At 37.1% G+C, this 20,955-nt stretch overlaps 1 protein-coding gene across 1 annotated transcript in view; it reads left to right on the plus strand.

The window, feature by feature from the left end:
- SELENOI (selenoprotein I) overlaps positions 1-19,397 on the plus strand; it is a 44,076-nt gene extending 24,679 nt beyond the window's left edge. The window contains exons 5-10 of the mRNA XM_082852182.1: positions 1,360-1,622; positions 2,553-2,661; positions 7,793-7,841; positions 9,239-9,419; positions 10,622-10,804; positions 12,822-19,397. Of these exons, the coding sequence (XP_082708308.1) occupies positions 1,360-1,622; positions 2,553-2,661; positions 7,793-7,841; positions 9,239-9,419; positions 10,622-10,804; positions 12,822-12,920 (884 nt within the window). The 3' untranslated portion in view covers positions 12,921-19,397. The remainder of the gene's footprint in view (positions 1-1,359; positions 1,623-2,552; positions 2,662-7,792; positions 7,842-9,238; positions 9,420-10,621; positions 10,805-12,821) is intronic.
- Positions 19,398-20,955: the final 1,558 nt, after the last annotated feature.

Here is a 20,955-nt window from a genome sequence, read left to right on the forward strand (position 1 = left end):
AATCCAACTCATTCTTTATGTCCCCACTCAGATTTCATCTTGTCTGGAAAGCCAGTCTAGCTTATCTTAGCCTGAAGAGAACTCTTCCCTTTTCTGTACTCTTATCTGGTTTGTGATACATCATATCTGTAACTGTCATGTTTTGTCTCCGTTCTCAATTGTAAACTCTTTGAGGGCACAAACTTAGTTTATTCTAAGATTTTTTATAGTCTTCAGAGCATCAAGAATAGTGCTTCGCAGGGAACTCTACTCAATACCCTGTAATGACCTATATGGGAAAAGAATCTAAGAAAGAGTGGACATATGTACATGTGTAACTGATTCACTTTGCTATACAGCAGACTAACACAACATTGTAAATCAACTATACCCCAATAAAAATTAATTTAAAAAATAGTGCATTGTACAGTTTCAATAAATTTTTTTTGAATTTTATTTTATTTATTTATACAGCAGGTTCTTATTAATTATCCATTTTATACATATTAGTGTATATCTGTCAATCCCAATCTCCCAATTTATTCAATAAGTTCAATTTATTCAATAAATTTATTCTTTTTTTCTTTCCTTTTTTTTTTTTTTTTTGCGGTACGCAGGCCTCTCACTGTTGTGGCCTCTTCCGTTGCGGACCACAGGCTCCGGCCATGCAGGCTCAGCGGCCATGGCTCACGGGCCCAGCCGCTCCGCGGCATGTGGGATCTTCCCGGACCGGGGCACAAACCCGTGTCCCCTGCATCGGCAGGTGGACTCTCAACCACTGCGCCACCAGGGAAGCCCAATAAATTTATTCTTATATTTACTCAACACCTACTGTGTTGCAAAGCCTTTTTGGAAAGCACTTAAAATTATGGAGGTGGTCAATCTGTAAAGAAGTAACTGTGATATCAAACAAGATGAAACAGGTGTTATGACTGAAGTAACAGAGTGTTTTTTGGATCTTAGAGCAAGGAATGGTTAGATAAATTATAATGAACAACTATTGAATATTCTCTGGAGGGTTAAGAATTTGCGGCTAGTGGAACAACTCAGTTAGTTGTTATGCAGATTTGGAGGAATTCAGAGTCCAACTAGAATGCTTCTTCCTTAGATCTAAAATAGACACCATTCAATGTGATTTAACATTTTAATTTTTAGATTAAGCTTTGAGAAATTACAGGTTTTATTTCTGAAGTCTTTGCATTGTAGGAATTAAAGGTTGGATTTTTACAGTACTGTCTGATAGTTATAATTTAGTTAATTAACATTCCTATGATATGCTCGTCTGTTTTGTTTTGTTTCTCCCCATTTTATTAAAGAAGACTTTCTCCAGACTGGTGCAGTTGTTGACCTGTTCGTGTGGTAATGTGTTTTTTGTTGCAGATGGTGTGGATGGAAAGCAAGCCCGTAGAACCAATTCCAGTACCCCGTTAGGGGAGCTTTTTGACCATGGCCTGGATAGTTGGTCATGTGTTTACTTTGTTGTAACTGTGTATTCCATTTTTGGACGAGGATCATCGGGTGTCAGTGTTTTTGTTCTTTATCTCCTGCTATGGGTAGTTTTATTTTCTTTCATCCTGTCCCACTGGGAAAAGTATAACACAGGGATTCTTTTCCTGCCATGGGGATATGACATTAGCCAGGTGGTAAGTATGGGTTCTTCCTTAAATTTTCAACATTGCCATGAATTTTGGGGAAAGTTTTTGTTATTCCTTCTTTATTGACCTTTTGCTTTTCTGGTTAGAACTGATGGGTGCTTTGACCTTTTTTTCCTTTTTATTTTATATTATTTTTACTTATTTATGGAAAATTTCCAGTATGTACAAAAGTAGAGAGAATAGTATAGTGAACCCTTATGTACCTGTTACTTAGCTTGAGCAGTTAACACTTGGCCAGTCTAGTTTCACATGTACTCTTCCTCACCCTCCTTCCAATTATTTTAAAGGAAAATCCTGGCATTATGTGATAAATATTTTACTATATATCTCTAAGTGGTAAGAGTTCTTTTTAAAAAACATAATTACAATGCCATTATTACACCAAAAAATGAACGGTTTCTTAACAAACATTCATTGAAACTGTTGATTTTATAAAGAAAGGCGCTTATAATTAAATTGTTGGCTTTTTGTCTTCATTGCCAACTTTTCAGTGAGTAGAGAGATTTGTTTTCCTCTTACTTTATAGACTTGCTATTAACTCTCCCTGCCTTAGAATCCCAGCTTTTTGTGTTGCCGTTTTGCCCGTCTACACCTAAGGCTCCAGTAAAGAATCAGAAGTTGGAGTGTGTTTGAAGAAAATGATTGGGTGGGCAAATTGGAACAACATGTGGCTAAACCAATTTACGAGGTGCCTTATGAGGCCAGTTGTTTGCATTGTCTAGAAGTTAGTTATTTTATGGTGTTGTTGGCTGAAAAAACTATTTTTAAAGGCAAGACTTGCCACCGTATCAAATTTAAGCATACTTCTGGCTTTTACTAAAGCTGTTTACTAGACTAATGCTGCATAAAGCGTTATTGACTCCCTGATCTTTCCAGCTGTTAATGCTCTGTATATTTTTGTCTGCATTTTCCTTCCAGACTATTTCCTTTGTCTACATAGTGACTGCGATTGTGGGAGTTGAGGCCTGGTATGAACCTTTCCTGTTTAATTTCTTATATAGAGACCTATTCACTGCAATGATCATTGGTAAGAAGCTCCATGTTGAAGCCTGTTGTAACATCGCTTTGTTATCAAAGCCAGTGTTTGATTATAACCAGCAGCACTTCCCCGGCTGCCCTCACGCCCTGCAGCAAAAGCAGAACCCCGCAACCCTGTAGGGTTTCAGCCAAACCCTTAAGGAAAATAAGGTTGCTTTGTTTTGCTTTGTTTTGTTTTTGTTCAGCACCAAGTTATTTCTAATCAGAAGGCAATACCGAAATAGATCACACAAACCCTGTAAACTAACTATTCAAATTAATCTAGACTGTATTGGAGGATCCACATTTAGTTGGACGTTCGGTATTGATTTCAGTACTTATCTCAAAATTGAAGATTGTTAGTTTGAGGAAATAGAATGACGAAACACAGAGTTTACTTTATAATACATCCACTCCAAAAATTGAGCTTCTGTTCCTCTCAGATACCCTTTTTCTTAAGCCTTTGAATGCTAGGTAAAGGTTTTGATCATGGTAATGATCATGGTAATGTTTCCTTTTTGATTTTAGCCAAAGGGGATATGTACAGGATGATTGAGTGGAGGGAGAGTGTTTTTATGGAGAGAGGCAGAGAGGAAGAGGAATCTGGGTTGTTATTTGGGACACCAGGAGTGACACTAAGACCTTTGTAGAGTAAAAGAAAAAAACTTGTTGGCTGTTGCTCTGTTCTCTTATCTAAAAATTAATCTTCCCTCCGTCTGTCTGTGAACCTTGGTTACAGAATGGGAATTGAAGGCTTAGAAACAGCTGAGAAGATGGTGCATTAAGCACTGGCTTTCAGAAAAGGAGTAGTTGGGGGATTTTCTGTGGCTCTGGACTGCAGATATTTTAGGAACCCTGCTGTAATCTAACAAATGTTCATTTTTGGGTGCCTCTGTAAACTGATTTCTTTACCTTGAAAAGGCGAGCTATTTTTCATCTCCAGCTATCGTTCATGAGTGAATCTTTTGATGTATGCAGCTTGTCCTGTGGCGGGTGTGCTGCATTTTATATTTAAATATTTATTTAAAGATAAAATGGAATCTCCGACATAGGAGATATATTTTTGAATGTTAAGTGGGTACTTTAACAGGCATATAAGTTTCTTTGTAATTTATAATTTTTGGCAGCAATACTTATTAGGTAATGGTACTTCCTATCGCATCACATTAGGGGGCACATGAGAGCTGGTTGTCTTTCTGTCTGTGGTATCAGTAATGACTAGAGGGATGAGGTATTGTACATCTGTTCCATCTCTTCCCAAGTTCTGCCTCAACTCTTCACCTAGTGGTACTAACAGTCAGATGATCATTGCTTAGGAATCCATTCATTCAATGGATAGCCAGGGGAATAAAGTTTGTTTTTTGATAGAGTACCTCATAAATTCATACTGATAATTCCAAATCATATTTGATGATACAGATCTTTTACTTAACCTAGTTGATCTTATATTTGTATGTCCTTTAAACTCTGACAAAAGTCTTTGCTTTCAGCGACACAAAATAATTATACATTTGTGTTATTCCATAAAATACCCACAATAGTCTGAGAATGTAGTTCCAAAGTCAGTGACATATGATTACTGGAAATTGTTGAAGGTTTTGGTTTTTTGCAGTTCCATTTGCCCTATGGTTTATCCCACTAGAGAATGCCCAGTCAGGTTATTATAGTCTAAAGTCCCCATTCTGTGGTTATGCCACCATCTGTGGATATGTACATTTAAGTTAGTTTCATTTTACTTTTGATATTTATGGATTACTTTTTCTTTTAAAATTTATTTTTCCAAAAAAAAATTTATTTTTCCTTTATAATTGTTTAACATATTCACATGATTACAAAGTCAAATCTATATATAAAGCAAGACATATTCAAAGAAGTCTAGTCTCTATCACTACCCTAGCCTTTTCCTCCCTCATAGTTAACTGTTCTTAGTTTTAAATTTTTTGGTTTATCTTTTCATTGTTTCTTTCTTAATATAAGTAAGTGTGTGTGTGGGGTTATCACCCCCTTTCATAGATAAATGGTAGCATACCATACATATCTTACTACACGTGCTTCTTTTTTTTTCCCCCTCCACATAATAGTATATCTTAGAGATCACTGCATAGTGATGTTTAGGGATCTTCCTCATTTCTTCTTACAGCCGCCTGGTACAATACTTCATTGTGTGGATGTACCATCGTTTGTTCAAACAACCTTCTACTGATGGACATTTGTGTTATTTCCGGTCTTTTGCTGTTGTACAACTTGCTGCAATAAATCGTCTTGTACATATATATGTCTGTTCATATTTTTCCCAGGGTACTTTGGAAGAGGTCTCTAGAAGTAGAATTGTTAGTAAGGACAAATGTGTGCATTTTCACTAAATATTCCCATATTCCCTTCCGTATGGGTTATCTGATTTTTGAATTCGCATCAGCCATGAATGAAAGTACTTGTTTATTTAGTTTTACCAATGTAGTATGTTGTCAAACTTTTGGATTTTTGCCAGTCTGTGATAGGTAAGAAATGGTATATCTATATAGTTTTAATTTGCATTTCTCTTATTATGGATGAACTTTTCTAGTATTTGAGAGCCATTTATATTTATTTTTTCTTTATATCTCTAGTCAGTTTTTGCATTACGATTGTTAACCACTTCCTTTATTTTTAGAAGCTCTTTATCTATTAGATATATTAATCTTTGTTTTGATATAAATGACACTTTCCCCCTTGTTTGTTGTTTGTCTTTTTTACTTTCGTTAAAGTATTTTTTGTCTTGGTTTTTATTGAAGTTTTTACTTAAGCCTGGAAATATGAGGAACCAAAATATTTGTTGTGACCATGTTATCCTTGGTGTTCATCTCATTCTAATCAATCCTTTTTTATGAATTCTATTCTGATTTTTCTATAGCTATTGTTTCCTATATTATGAAGTCTAGGCCTTCCTATGGTAATAAGAAAAGCAGGTCTACATATGTATGGGTTCTATCACTATCAGTATATAGAGTTTAATAGACAAGTATTTAACAATTAAATATTCTTTATAGAAAGTACATCGAGTGTTATTTAGAGAAGAAATAGAAGATACAGTGTTTCTCTTTGGCAGCCTATATAGAGCTCAGGCTTTCTACACGCTTACTGCACTTAATTAAGATAAAGCTATTTTAGGATGTTTTAAACTAAAAAACTCTTGGTCCCAAATCTTTTGCAGGTTTCTCTCAGCCTATTTTCAATACCTGAAAGCTACAAATGATTCTGGCTTAATTCATTTATCCCTGGCTCCCTAACAGTGTGCTCCCCAGCTTGACATGGAATGAGCTGCTAAAAATTTCTGAGGACATTGAGGACATCTTGTCTTCTCTTCCACTCCCTCTAAGATCTTTTAACTCAGGGAACTTTGTTCCATTTGGGCTTGAAAGTAGTAGAGTAATTCATCTTTTGAGATGAGATTTCTGTTTGGTGAATTCTAGATTTTTCATCTTTTTTTAAATAAATTTATTTATTTGTTTTTGGCTGCATTGGGTCTTCGTTGCTGCGCACAGGCTTTCTCTAGTTGCGGCGAGCGGGGGCTACTCTTTGTTGCGGTACATGGGCTTCTCATTGGGTGGCTTCTCTTGTTGCGGTGCATGGGCTCCAGGCGCGTGGGCTTCAGTAGTTGTGGCTCGCGGGCTCTAGAGCGCAGGCTCAGTAGTTGTGGCGCACGGGTTTAGTTGCTCTGTGGCATGTGGGACCTTCCCAGAGCAAGGATGGAACCCATGTTCCCTGCGTTGCCAGGCAGATTCTTAATGACTATGCCAGCAGGGAAGCCCCTTTTCATCTGTTTTTAGCAAGATGCCTTAGGAATTGTTTTGAAGGAATGTTCTTCTGTCTTTGATCCTTAAGGTCACAGCTGCATTGACCACTGCCCCTGCCCCCCCAAGCCAAGTTTAGTCACCAGGAGTCCAGAATGGACTAATATGTTGAGTGACAAGGAAATATCCAAATGAAGTGTCCAGAAAGTTGCCACATATATTGATTTGGAGTTTGAAACAGAGAAAGATTAGAACTTTACATCTCTATAGATCACAGAATCAGATTCAGGGGTCACTAGAAAATCATTTAAACCATCCTCATGGTACACCTGTGGAATCTGAAGATCAGAGAGATTGTCTGATTTGCCCAAGAGTACATAATTAGATTTTGGAGTCATCTGCAGGTAGCTTATGGTTAAAGCTGAAGAGAAGATTCTCTGAGGGAGTGTAGATGCACAGTCACACATCCAGTTAGGAATGTGCAGGAGGTAGATTACCAAAAAAGGACACCAAATGTAACGGTTGGATGGCTGACAGGAACATTGGGTGAATGGAATCACAAGGCCAAGGGAGGAAAGAATTTCAGTTAGTGGGTAGTCAGCGGAGTCATCTTACTTAGAAGTCAGGAATGAAGAAAGGATACTGAATGTGACTGTTAGGAGAGCTTGATAAATTTCAAGAGTACAGTTTCTGCAGAGGGGAGGCAGAATGAATGAGTGCTGAGGAAATGAAGACACCAGGAAAGTCTGGTGAGTGATAGGAAATAGCAGAGTAAGGTAAGTAGGTAGTGAGAGCAGCAGAGCAATGGTAAGGCTTCTTGGGAAGGCTGTCCTTTTAAGGTTTCAGGGAAAAGAATTAGTGTGTAGGGTAGGGGGAGAAATTAAGAATGCTAGGGAGGTAAAGATAAGTGTAAAGGAAGCAGCAGGATTTATTAATTGTCCCCTCTTCCAATAAATAACTTATACTGGCTGTGCAGTTTACTATATACCAGGTACTGTTTCAGGTGTCTTTGCATGTAATAACTCATTTAATTCTCAAAACCCTACAGGGTTGATACTACTATTATCTCTATTTTATAAAAGAGGAAACTGAGGCACTGAAAAGTTGCCTGAAGTCACATGACTAGTTGGTAGCACAACTGAGATTCAACCCACTCTGGCTCCTTGAGTCTCTGCTCTGAATCACCAAACCGTACTGCCACTTTTCCAGTTGTAAATGCTGTTTAAAAATGTGTTTAATTTCATTACAGAAGTAAACCTGAACCTGAAAATTATTGGGTCTAAAAATATTACATAGTTTGTATGTATTTGATTATTATAAAAATGACTCTTGAATAATAATTCATGATAATTTAAATATTCTTCCTTTTAGGTTGTGCATTATGCGTGACTCTTCCAATGAGTTTATTAAACTTTTTCAGGTAAGTATTTAATTTTTTAATTGGGCAAGAAATATGAAAATCTTCAGAAATTGTTATTTAGGTGAATTTTAGGATTTCTTTCTTTTGGAATCTGGGCATTTTGAAAAGGTCATGAAACCTGTATTTTGAATCTAGAATGAGGTTAGGATAATTTGTCTGTGGTGGCTTGCGTAGTCAATTCAACCATAGCCCAGAACTACGAGTTTTTTTGTAAAAGTTTTGGGCTCACCAAACAGTCTTCTAATTTGTCATTTTTTTGTGAGTGAATCAGGAGGGAGTATGTTCCTGTCAAATATTGATAGGTTTACGTTCTTTTTATAAATTGATTATAAGTTTTTATAAATTGATTATGTGTAAGTTTAGTTAGCATGATCATACAATAAAACTTCTCAACTTGTGTAGTTGAGGACTAAATCCTGGACCTATGCCGTCTCTTCTCAAAGAGCGCCGTATGGAAGTGTGTAGCGGTTGGGAGGGGAGTTGCCCTGGTGGAGTTGCATCTCTCTGATCTATGTATGCACTTCTCCACTTTGGCTCAGCCACACTGAGTCCATTTATGTGACCTGAATGTATTTTGTTCTTTCATTCCTCAGTACTTTTGCTCCCACTCTTTCCTCTACTCCTGTTTCCTCTACTTGGAACACTTTCTTGTACTTGCCACTTCATCCTTCAGTGCTCAAATCTGTCTTGCACAGTCCTATCCATGTCAAGCTAAACTCTATGAATCTTCCCTCTTTACAGCCACTGGCAGTCATTCATAGAAGCCATAAAATTTAAAGCTCTGAAGGCCTTAGAGATGATTTGAGTCATGTCTTCCTCTTTTTCTAAAGTTGAGATCCTGTCCTGATTGGGCAGTATTTTGCCTAAGGTTATGTGATTAGTGGCAGAACCGGGATGAGGATTGAGGGTTCAGTTCAGATGAGCAAACATATATGAGAGTACCACCTGTGTGCCCAGAGCCAGTAAGATATGCTGTGGACCGTCTCATTTCAGAGTCTTTCACTCTTAAGTTGTGTATCATAGTAGCACCATGAGGTACTCTTCTAGTATTGTTTTGTGTTCATTTTATTTTTCCTATTAGAATATAATCTCATAGGACACAGTCCAAGTTTTATTCATCTTTACATTCCAGAGGGAAAAGTGAGACTAAGGGTCAGAAGACTTCCATTATAGTCCTGGCCCTGCCACTTGGTAGCAAGTTATGTAAATTTAAATTCTCATATCCTCACTTAACCTGTCTCTAAAATGGGATTAATAATGTTGGTTCTACCTATGCCATGGGGTTATTGTGAATAAAAATAAGAGAATAAGTGTGAAAGTACTTTGAAAACTATGAAATACAAGTACAGTGTTTTTATATGTAATAATGTTCTTTGTATTACTTGATTTTTTTTCAGAAGCTATAAAAATAACACCTTGAAACACAATTCAGTCTATGAAGCTATGGTTCCCTTCTTTTCTCCATGTTTGCTATTCATTTTGTCTACAGCATGGATCCTCCGGTCACCTTCAGATATTTTAGAGTTACATCCTAGAGTATTCTACTTAATGGTTGGAACAGCCTTTGCCAATATCACAGTAAGATTTTTTCTTTTAAAAATCGTAATACATATAAGAAATATTTGACAGAATTCAATAGTTTGAGAAACCTTATATAGTATTAGAATAAGCAGATTTTAATTTAAAGATCTTATATCAGAAATTTGAAAGAATAATTAATAACCTCAAAGACAGAACATGCTGAAAGTTATTTTATTTTTTTGTTTGAAACCAGTAGGATTTGGGGACTGCTGTAGTATTTTGGAACCATGACATAATTTAAATTTTTTGTTTTGGTTGCCTGCTGAAGAATTCATGGAATAATTCCCTTCAGACTCTAAATAGTATTTATAGTGTGGTTGAAATGGCAGCGGATCTAACGCTTAATTTAGGGAGCTTGGAAGGGGTTTTTGAGGGAGGAAACACACACACACACACACGTTTTTTAATCAACTGATTTTTAAATTAATAACATAGAATAAAAAACTTTGTAATAAATACTACATACGTTAAAAAATCCCTTTCTCTGCTCTGGCCCAGCAAGAGGGCAGACAGGGAGGAAAAATCAGGAGGACTTGAGAAAAGACCCTGTTAGTCCTGACAGCCAGGAAGCCTGTGCTCTAGCTCAGGCCAGGTCCTTAATGTTTCTATTTTTTAACTTAGCCACTGAGTTTATGTTTCCATGTGTGTAACTTATGTTTACTGTCCCAAGTCATACTGATTTCATAGGGTTTAAAGATCTGAAAACATTAATGCATTATATAAAATGTATCTCTGAAGGAATAAAACTATATTTGAGTAAGGTGTTGAAAGCAAAGAGAGCCAAAGAGGTTTTGAGGTGTTGTATGATAACATGTCTGGATTGGAGGTAGCATCTCCTCATCACCATGAAGAAAGCTAGTTGTGTGGTGCTGTGGGAGGGTGTTCTGAGAAAATTGTTGTCGTATATCATAGAATCTTAAAATTGGGAGAAATTTCTTTTATCCAAACTGTTACCCGGTAGAAGAATGCCTTCTGTAGCATCCTTACTAAATTATCTTCCAGTCTCTTCTGACACACAGTCTGAGGGTCCACGGGTTTGGAGGTTGGGGGAGAGGTCCAGTTGGGCTCCTGAGCAGTTGAGAATTACTGAACTTGATAATAATGTAATGTACAGGTACTTGAATGCTTTTTAAATGTTGGAGTGACTCGTGCTTTGCTAATTAAATTTTCATTCTCTTTTTTTTTTTAATACCTTCAAGTGTCAGCTGATCGTTTGTCAAATGAGCAGTACCCGGTGCCCAGCTGTGAATTGGTTTCTGGTCCCTCTCTTCTTGGTTGTCATAGTGGCAAATGTAGGCGTGGCCTCTTACATCGAGAGCATTCTCCTGTTTGCATTAACAGCTGCTTTCACTCTGGCCCACATCCATTATGGAGTGCGAGTGGTGAGTAATCTAGAGCCAAATTGGTTCCATTTGATTCTTAAATAGTGAGGTGAGAGAGAATTTCAGGAGAAACTTGCTTAATGTAGTAGCTGGAAGAATTTTGGGATATTCTCTAAATTTTGGATAATATCCAGGTGCGTGATGCCATATATCATTTCTGTAATTAATATGTCGTAGTAACTACAAATAATTTCAAAGCTGGATAATTATTGTGAGGAATTAGTTCTTGTTTGTAAGTGAGAAGAAATGTAAACCATTTTCTTGGTAAAGAATTATAAACTCTTTTGTGCTTTTAATTATATACAGGACAAAATCATCTTATTTGTTGTTTATCTGTTTCTATGCTTGCTTCTCTAGCTTCAGGGGCATTTTTATAAGGGGAAATATAGAAGAGAGTAGATTTAAGAAGTATTCTGCAAACCTTAATATTCTCTTCTAAAATAAGAAACGGGTTTCAGGACAAATGGACTAAGATAGGTGTAATAAAATGAAAATCAGAACCATGCAGTTTAGTTTCCTTTTCCTCACACTGTGACATTCTTTTCTAATTATTTTACATATCTTAGCATGGTCTCATAACTATGATTTTGAATTGCTGTACAATATTCCATTGAGGAGATTACTTAATAATTATCAGTTTACTTAACCATGACTCAGTTATTTTAATCATTTAGGTTGTTTCCAGATTTTCACTATTATAAATAAAGTTGAAGTGAACTATCTGGAATAATATTTTTTTCCTTCATTTGCTTTTTTCCTGAGGATAATTTCATAGCAATCGGGTCATGTGATAGGATATTCATATTTCTGTGGCTTTAAAAATACTTCTATTTGGTATGTTTGTTTTGAAAGGAACCCTGCTGTGAATCAGTTTGAGAAACAAAATGTCTTTACTTCTGTATTGTCAGACATATTTTTAAAACGGGGGCACCTGTCATGCTTGATAACAACTTCTTATACCTTGCATATGTTTCTTCCCTTAGTGTTTCTCCCCAAAGTAGCCCACATTTGTTGGAACAAAACAGATGAAAGAAACCATGATAAGTCTATGAATTGTGACATGAAGACATAATCATTTATGTTTTTGTTTGTGCAAATTTAACGTTATTTGCTTTATATCAACGCTCTGAGGCCTTTATTCTGATATTTCATCAGTCATATGCATGAAGTAGAGCACAGCAACCAGTGTCTTTCATAATTGTTTTAACTTTTTATAACCCTCAGAAGCATATCTTTAGAAAACCATATACACACTCCCAACCAAACCAAAACACATTTAAATTACAAAAGCAGTACATTTTCATTGTTAAAAATCTGGAAAATAAATATAAGCTCAAGCTAACTGAAAAAAATTCCAGGAGCGTCTTTTTTTTGGTCTGTCTTTCTGCTCTCTTAACACTTCTACAGCTTCTGACCAGAAGATAAAACTTGTTAGACCACACAAAAACATTCACTTGAACTATTGAAATGTAAATATTAAGAAGAAAAATGGAAATAAGAAGGATTAAATAAACCATATTTGCTAACTGGCACTTTACCTTGCTTTTGCCCACCCACTAGGGATACCCTAACTAATACGGCTTAAACTGTCAAAAATTTGCAGATCTAGTTTTATACTGTTTCATCAGATTAGGAATGATTACCTACAAGTGTTACAAGAAGGTGAACATTGACTCTAACCATATATGTAAATATTTGATCTGATAGATACTATAAGTCAACTAACCCTATAATTTTTCAGTAGATTTGAATGTAAGGCTGTGTGGTCTGGAGGGTTCTGGAAAGACTAGATTTTGGAGTTGGGCAGACCCAAGTTTAAGTCCTAACTCTCCCAGGGTAGTTCTAGTACTCATTCAGCCAGCTAGCTCTGCAGCTATCCTAGTCCAGAAACACCTCTTCATTTCTGATGATTTTTGCCATGCCAGTAAATTGTTGTCTCCAGAGGGTGAATTCCATATGCTTTTTTAAAAAAATTACGTATGTATTTGTCATTGCCTCGTGTTCTGGTTTTCTGTAGGTAAAGCAGCTGAGCAACCATTTTCAGATTTACCCCTTCTCATTGAGGAAACCAAACTCGGATTGACTAGGAATGGAAGAAAAGAATATTGGCCTGTAATCTACAGAAAGAAGTACTGTAAATAAGATGCTTGTAAATATTTCATCCATCACCATTGAACTAAATTGATCTGCTTACCAGACATGGGAACTCAGTGTGTGTGGTACTTGGACAGCAGGAGTGAAACGTATGATCTGAACTTGTGGAATTTTGGACCTACTAACTCCCAGCTTCTTTTATTTTGTTTTTTATAAAGCCATGTGATGTTTTGGTTAAACATAATATACATTAGACCAGCAAAATGTTCCTAGTAATTTTAGCTTCAGGAGTCCATAATGTTTTGGTTTATACAGAGTTAAAGATGCCTTGGTTTTTATTTTTAAAACCCCCAAATTTGTTTAGGAACACTGATAACATTCAGAAGACCCAATATGTTTTCATATTTGGTACCTAGTAGTAGGTCTTTAGCTATGGAAGCTATCAATAGCCCAAATCCAACATAGGGAAAAGATAAGAGCAAGTCACCTTCAGCAGGACATGCCAAATGATTACAAAACAATATACAGTTGCCAAATACTGGTTTCTCTTTCCCATGGAAATGCCTTTTGTCCTCATGTGCTGAGAGAGCTAAAAAAGAAAAATATATATATATATATATGTGTATATATATATATTTAGATTCGCTAGTATTCTGATTCTCTTTGTTATGGAACGGATCTTGATAAATGGTTTAATTTTCTTTTAAAGAAAAATGTTCTCTTGGGACTTAGTAGAGAATGGATTGTAATTACAGCTCACTCATTGGCATGGCTCATTGTTTAAACGTGGCATTTTTTCCCCTCAGCTGCAAGTTGCTGAGATTTGGTGCCTATGAACTATGATCATATGAATGCATGTGACAGTCCCAGTCTTACAGTAATTACTTGTGAAGAACACAGATATACTTCCTTATAAGAAAAATTTTCTTAGGAGTTAGGAATCTCATGAACCTCACTACGAAATTACTACTGTGAACCTCACTATGAAATTAGTTTTCTGATTTAATTTGTCCTTCCTCTCTCCCTCTGTCTTTTCCTGTGGAAGAGAGTGCTGTGTTTTTTATTTCATACAGGATAAGGAAATAGAAATTCCCTCTTCCCCAACTTGCTCACTTCCCCACTTGAAGAAAATGTTTGATATATATGCCTTACTGAGTATGTGCTCCCTTTATGTGACTTGGAGTAATTTTTTAGGTTTACTGACAAACATAAAAATCTCTTTGACTTTAATATGGTTGTTTCATGATCACACCTTTCCATGGATGTGGATAGTCTATTTCTTTTTTTATTTTGTCTCCATTTAATTTGGTGGTGATGAAGTTTACTGGCTGAGTTTCCTTTATTTTCCACTGAACGGAGTTTGTGCTTGAATGAAGAGTGTATCTTAAACCCTTTGTTTTGGATGGATTGCACTTGGATAAAATAGGCACCACTGTGTTGATATGTAATTAAATCCATAATCGTTATTTATCTGTGAATGTGACCATCGTCAAATTTAATTATAGTGTATTCCTCTGTTGGATTTTAGTCTCTGCTTTGTAAAAATAACTATGTAATTGATATTTCAGATTTTAAATGTGTAAAGTCTAATCATTGTCATTCAGGTCATTAGAAATGAGGCATCAAGGAGCTAACACATGGTTCTGTACTCATTTTAAAAAATTGTAAAGGTTGAGGTATATTTGGTGACTTTCTCTGAGACAAAAATGAACACTGAAAATAGGTGAGAAATTGATGAAGGGAAATATGGGTAGTGATTTCATGTTTGCTAATAAATTGCCGTCATGGAGGTCAGAGAATGAACTAATTAAGTAAAAGTAACTATTTTTTGTACACCTTGTTCTGTGTCATCTGTAAAATTGAACTGGATAAAGTGTTAATTTGGGCCTGGAACAAAGCTTTGTTTTAAGGTTCTGAGCTAATCATTTTATTGTTTTGTTGACCTTGTATACAAAAATGAGGTTAATCTGTATTATAAAAGAACTGATAAATATTTATAAAATGACAGATGTGGACCACAGGCTTTCTTTACCACGTACAGTATAGTAAAAACAACAACAACAACAACAGAAACCCTTTACTTCTGGCATAGGGTCATGTCCTGTAATTTCGGGGCTGTTTTACCTCAAAGTGTGTTTCTGCTCTTTTTCTGTTGCATCAGGTTTATTTGAAAATTGTTTTGTGCCTATACGTTATAACATATTTCCCAATGGTGGTTAAGAATTATGCTATAGTCAGTTTTGTTGGCATCGTTTGATGAAAGATGGCTGTCAAGAAGATAAAAGGTGAAAAGTGAGTGATTAACTGTTACAGAATACTGTGGACTTGTGAATCTTCAGTGTACTGTTGACCCTTTTTCTTGGTTTAGTCTGCTGTCTTGAAGTGCGTCATGAAAGCCCCCATTTGTTATGTAGTGATACAGCAGCCGAAGCAGGACTTCGTTACAAAGAGCTCTTGTGAATTTACATCATTGCCAATTATCATAACATTTCCGAAGTATAAAATATCTTTTAGGCTTATGCATGATATTTTGGAGTGCGTTCACACCCCAGCCTTTCTCCCAGCATACGCTGAGCTGCCTTTTGGGGAGCAGTGGCATGATTGGTCATACATGCATGTTTTCTGTACATTTCAGAATAGAGTGCCTTAGCCAGGCCAGAGGTTTGCTTTGTGTTTCTTCTGACCAAAATTACCTAGACCTGTAAGAAGTTTCTCTTCAGGTTATGGTATGAAAAATGTCCTTTATGCTTGTCAGAAAGTAATTCCCCTATATTTGAGGGGGGCATGGATTAGAAAAATCTTAAAAAATACCTGAGTATGTTAATGCTGCCTTTTATGATCCTTCAATAGCATTCGTGATCCTAGTGTAACGTACAGTTTAAAATTGCCACAATTTAACCAACATTCCTCCCTTAATGTGTAATAGACATAGTTTATGGGTTCTAGTCTTAAGGGTAATAGAGTGAATAACTTCCACATAAAGAACTAAATAGTCTCCCCTGGCATTTTAATAATATCACGGTTAAATTACTTTTAATTGTAATTTTTAAAAGAAGGTTCAATACTGATTATGGCCTAGAATGTTATAGTACTATTACCAGCATTTCATTTTTTTAAATATAGAGCTGTTGGGAAGAGGAGTGTATGTCTAGGGTTGCCCAAATTCTAAATAGTTACCAAAAGAATATTGGTCATGACCTAGAGCCTGGGCATTGGGGGAACATGCAAAGGAGAAAGCAGGCATAGTATCCACTTTAAGGGGAAGAAGAGATCACTTTAGTGCCCAATGATCCTACTGCAGTGCACAGTTTAAAAGTGTCACAACTTAGTCATTCCTCTACTAACTTCAAGTTCAAATGTGAATTTGAAAGACTCCTAAGTGTTCAGTTTTCAAAGAATTATTTTATTTTGTAGTCAGTCTAAAAACATTTGGAATGTACCTTGCTTTCCAAAGCAGACTTTGATTCTCTAAGTTATGGAGGATAAGAAGATAATCTGAAGGTGTTTGAATCAAAGGCTACTTTTCCCCTTTATATTTTAACAAGAAGCCTATTTGTAACTCGTCCTGCTCATTCTTCACCCGGGTTTTTAACTAGCCACTGTCTAGGACAGAGACGCCCACTTGCTCTGTCGCCCCTAGATCTCGCCACATTCACATCTCCTCGATTGCCTTCTCTCTCTTGACTAGTCAAGGACTGGGAACATGCCAGAGGGAACACAGTAAACCTGATGGACTAGAACATTCGATGTCGGGTCCCCAAATAAGCCAAAAACAGATACAGAAATCTTTGATTGTGTTGATTCTTACGTTCAGAGTGGCCTTTATCTTGACCTCAGTTCTGGACTTGCCTGAGCACTCTATAGGAAATTTGTGAAGTCAGACTAGAATTTTCTTTGTCCTATGAGGTGTCCTTGTAAGGCAGCATGCCCATTCTTGAACACCCTGTGGGTGAATAACCTTAAGTGAGCTGCCAGTAGTTGAACCTTCCAGGAAGAATTTTAACTAGTATGCTGCATTTGAAGCACTTTGACATGTACATTTTAAGTGACAGTTTTAACAGTAAAATGGTGTTAAATTAATCACTGTGAAACTTGAAAGCGAGATGCCCTGTACATTTTAGGAAGCTTAAGTAAATTTCTGATTTTCCTTTATTAATTATGTAACCCATGTGATTTGTATATTTTACTTTTCATCGTTGACAGTGGTGCAAATGACTGACTTATTGGCAGGCAGTTACTTTAGGGTATACGGTAAATCGTGGTTGTCTAACTTTTCCAGAGAAAGTGGCAATGTGTTTACTTCTTCCTTTGTGTGAAGCCATGGGAATTGGATTTACTGGCTAATTTATTTCCAGGGTTTCTACAGTGCAAAATAAACGTAACCCTTTAAACATGCTAGTAATGCTTTCCTTTTTAATAAAAATGCAAGAGATAGTAATCTAGCTGATTGATTGTTTTTAAGCAGAGACCTGCTCTTCTTACAGACAGATCTTAAATGAGCTAATATTTTGGGTAGCAAAAGAAGTTTTGCCGTTTGTAGCCTTTTTCACAGGTGGCCTGAGTGAGGGGGTTGTGTTGCATTTGGTCAGAAAGGCCCGGTCCCCAGAATTGGCAAATGGCACATGGAGTGATTCTAGAATAATTTAACAAAGCCTTGTCTTGAGGAGAGTCCATTTGGACACAACAGAAGTATTGTCTCCCACAGGCCATTAACATTGTCTTGTTCTCCATAGAATCATTCTTAGAAAGCTAGGTTCAATCAGAGGAGTGTTATTTTGAAAGCATGTGAATTGGATCATAGCCATGGTGTACCTAATGCTACATTGTAATTAGAGACCGGAGTGAAGATGCAAGGAGTGGCTAAATGCTGTGGATGCCTTATGGCTCTTAGGCTAAGGGCTTCTCTTGAGAAGTTTCTATGGGTAATAATTAGAATAGGAATTGATTCTGACTTTTTATTGAAACAGACAATTTACCATGAATTCTAGATTCTGATATTCTTGAGAAGCACTTTTTAATCTCTGAAGAGTAAGTTCTTGGCCAGAAGCATGTTGAGTTTAGTACTTGATGTTACTAATCAGGTTATAGGAGGAACCTGTTTTATTTTACGAGATCTGTGAATGCTGCATTATGAATCTGTTTGAATTACTGCTATCATTCAGGATCAGACTTAGTTTAATAAGTACTAATTAAGACTGCCCACAATATGAATATTTTTTGTAGGTTATTTTGTTTATATAACTTATCCCATTAGAGCAGCCATTCAGGAGACAAAGACCCAGCTACGTGTAATCATTTCCTCTTTCTGGAATGTGCCAAGAAAGCAGAATTCAGTATTAAACTCCAAATTTCAGTTTTGTTTTTTAAAGTAGCATTTCCTGTGGGTAAAGGGGAAGGCAGCGGGCAACTGCTGAGGTGTAAACTCCCTGCTGCCTGCCTTCTCCCTTTCCCTTCCCATCTAACAGAATAGATTAAGTTTGTAGCCAGTTGTAGGAAATGAAATCGATACTTTTCTGAGTAAGGTTTCATGCCCTGTGACTAAGAATAGGCGGCAGGAATCCTGGCAGAATCAATTATTGATTTGTTTAGCTTGGTCCTATTGCAGGTTGCTTTCTGTAGTATTCTGATTCCATCCCTTCTCAGGTACCTAGAAACAATACCACTTAAGTAACTGGAATGTGTTTGCTACAAGTGGAATATATTAGAGAAGATGAAAGGAGCGCAAAGTCTTATTTTCCCTTTCAAGTAGTTTAATTGAACACGTTAGTAACTGGTCTGTCTAGCACTTGCTGTGTTCATAGCAAATAATGTAGCATTTATTTTATCTGGTTATGTGTGGTGTGTGTATATATGCATATTTAATATGTACACATATTCTCTGTGCACATATATGTATGATATATTCGTATATACATGCAGTCTACTCTTGATTATCAGCAAGATGGTAAGCCTTCACTAGACTGTTTCTTCATGTTGACTAAACCTGCATGTAGCCCACAACTCTGTGAAGCCTCTTCCTTATCCGGAGCCATAGTCTTTCCTACTTTCCATTCATCTAAGTCCCCAAGAAAGGCCCTTGACATACATCACTTTCCCCTTCCCTTTCACCAGGGACTGTGTGAGCCAGAAAGCTTTTGAGAAAGATGATTGCTTCCACCAGAGTTGAGGCTTCTGGGTCTGAATGATGATGGGCCCATTCCTGGCCAGAGGGCAGCCCCTGGAGCAGTTGTGCTCTTGGGCTTGATGGGGGGGAAAATCTAGCTCTTATGGGAAATGGGGCTTCACAGTTTGCTTAAATTCCTTAGCTGGAATGTTGTGAAGTCTTAGATAATTCGATGTGCAAATAGAGTACAAAGGTGCATTTCACCATTAGTATTGTGTCATCGGTGATCCTGTTGCTAGCCCAGATAATCAAGATCTTGACTGCTTCTTGCCACTGGATTCTGGAAGCCTTGCCCTTTCAACTGGATTTGTGTTTTACTTCTGCTGCTGTGAAACACAAAAGTAATGCAGTAGGTTTTAACTTAAAATTGTTTAATTCTGTTACTGATATTTATTGTAATAAAAGTAAAGAGAAAATGATTTTTAAATCCTTTTAATTGTTTTCAGATTGTCTTCTTTGTTTTTTCCTTGGCAGGTGCAAAAGGGGAGGGGAGCTATGGGGAGAAAAATAATGTCCAGTCACTTGTCTCAGAGAATCATTGGTTAATGTAGAGCAAAACATTAAAAGGTTTTGTTTTGTTTGATCAGCTCCTGGGTGTTCTATAGTCCTGTGACTTGTTTCAGAGAGCAGAGTACTAGGAACGTGGCAGTAACAGCTTTTCATAATATACTGCTCTTGACTCTCCCCGAACTGGGTACTGCGCAATGTTTATTGTTCTCACAATAACTGGATCACACTTACATTAGCTTGTAAGGTGGTGGTTTCATACTCAAAAACATCTTCCCATAGAAAGATTGTTAATGTATGCTGTTAATTTCCCAGGCTAATTCCACAAGAACTTAATAACCCACACTTAATACACCTAAACTTTAGTATGTGAACAAACCATAAGCTCTTATAAAAACTCATATTTTCTAACATGGCTTCTGAGGAGAATATTTCCTATTTTTTTAACATCAGAATTGATCTCCCAGTTCTGGCCGTGGGCATTTAAAATTTTTTTCTGTAACAGGTTGAAAGAAGGTGAGGGAGGAAATGTCCCATATTTTAACCCAGGCTAATTCCCTAGCTTAATGTGCTCTTAATCCCCTGCTCTCCGAACTTCTTGGGTCGCAGTAGCAGTTATCCCCTCCCTTCTAAATGCAAACCTCAAACACCTAGCACCGGCCTGACACTCAGCAGGGGCAACTAGCTTGGGTTTAGCTACTGATAAACTTTTAAAAATTACTGATGTAATTTTGGCCCCATGGGGCTATAGCCTAGACCTGTTATCTCTCAAGGATAATTCTTTTAAGTGGGATTGCCTACTCAGTGCATATGCTTATTTAAACTATTGCTACTGGCACACTGTCTTCCTAAAGGGTGTCTTTCCAGCAGTGAATGAGAGTGTCTTTTTTTCCACACCTACGAAAAAGGTTTGTCATTTATATAATTGAGGCTGTCTGTGACAGCAGCAAAGACCTCCCAGCTGGCTGGGAAATGTCTGGAGAGAGCCAGGAAAGGAGGCTGGCCTGGGGTATTGTTATGGTTGGGAGGTAGGGCCAGGATGAGGGTACCCAGCACACACAGTAAGAACCTCCCACCAAAGGAGAGAGCACCCAGGGTTTTTTGTTTTTGTTTTTTTTTTAAGTCAGCTGCCCAGATGCGGAGCAAAGGGGAAAAAAAGGCATGAGGCTTAAAGGCTCAAACAGCAGAAAAGGGAGTCAGATTCCTTATCACAAAAAATGTCTGGCTTTAGGCCAAGCAGCTTATCGATCGCTCTGTGAGTCTTCATGGTACCTTTGCGCTCTCTCCCGCCTCTCGTGTGACCGCCGATTCCCACTGACTTTCTCGTGGCATCCTACTCCCAGCCGTAGACAGGCACACACGCTTGTGCTTGTGTCTCTTCTCACAG

The sequence above is a fragment of the Leucopleurus acutus genome (genome assembly GCF_964270905.1).
Source record: "Leucopleurus acutus genome assembly, chromosome: 12".
In the NCBI taxonomy this organism is placed as follows: Eukaryota; Metazoa; Chordata; class Mammalia; order Artiodactyla; family Delphinidae; genus Leucopleurus; species Leucopleurus acutus.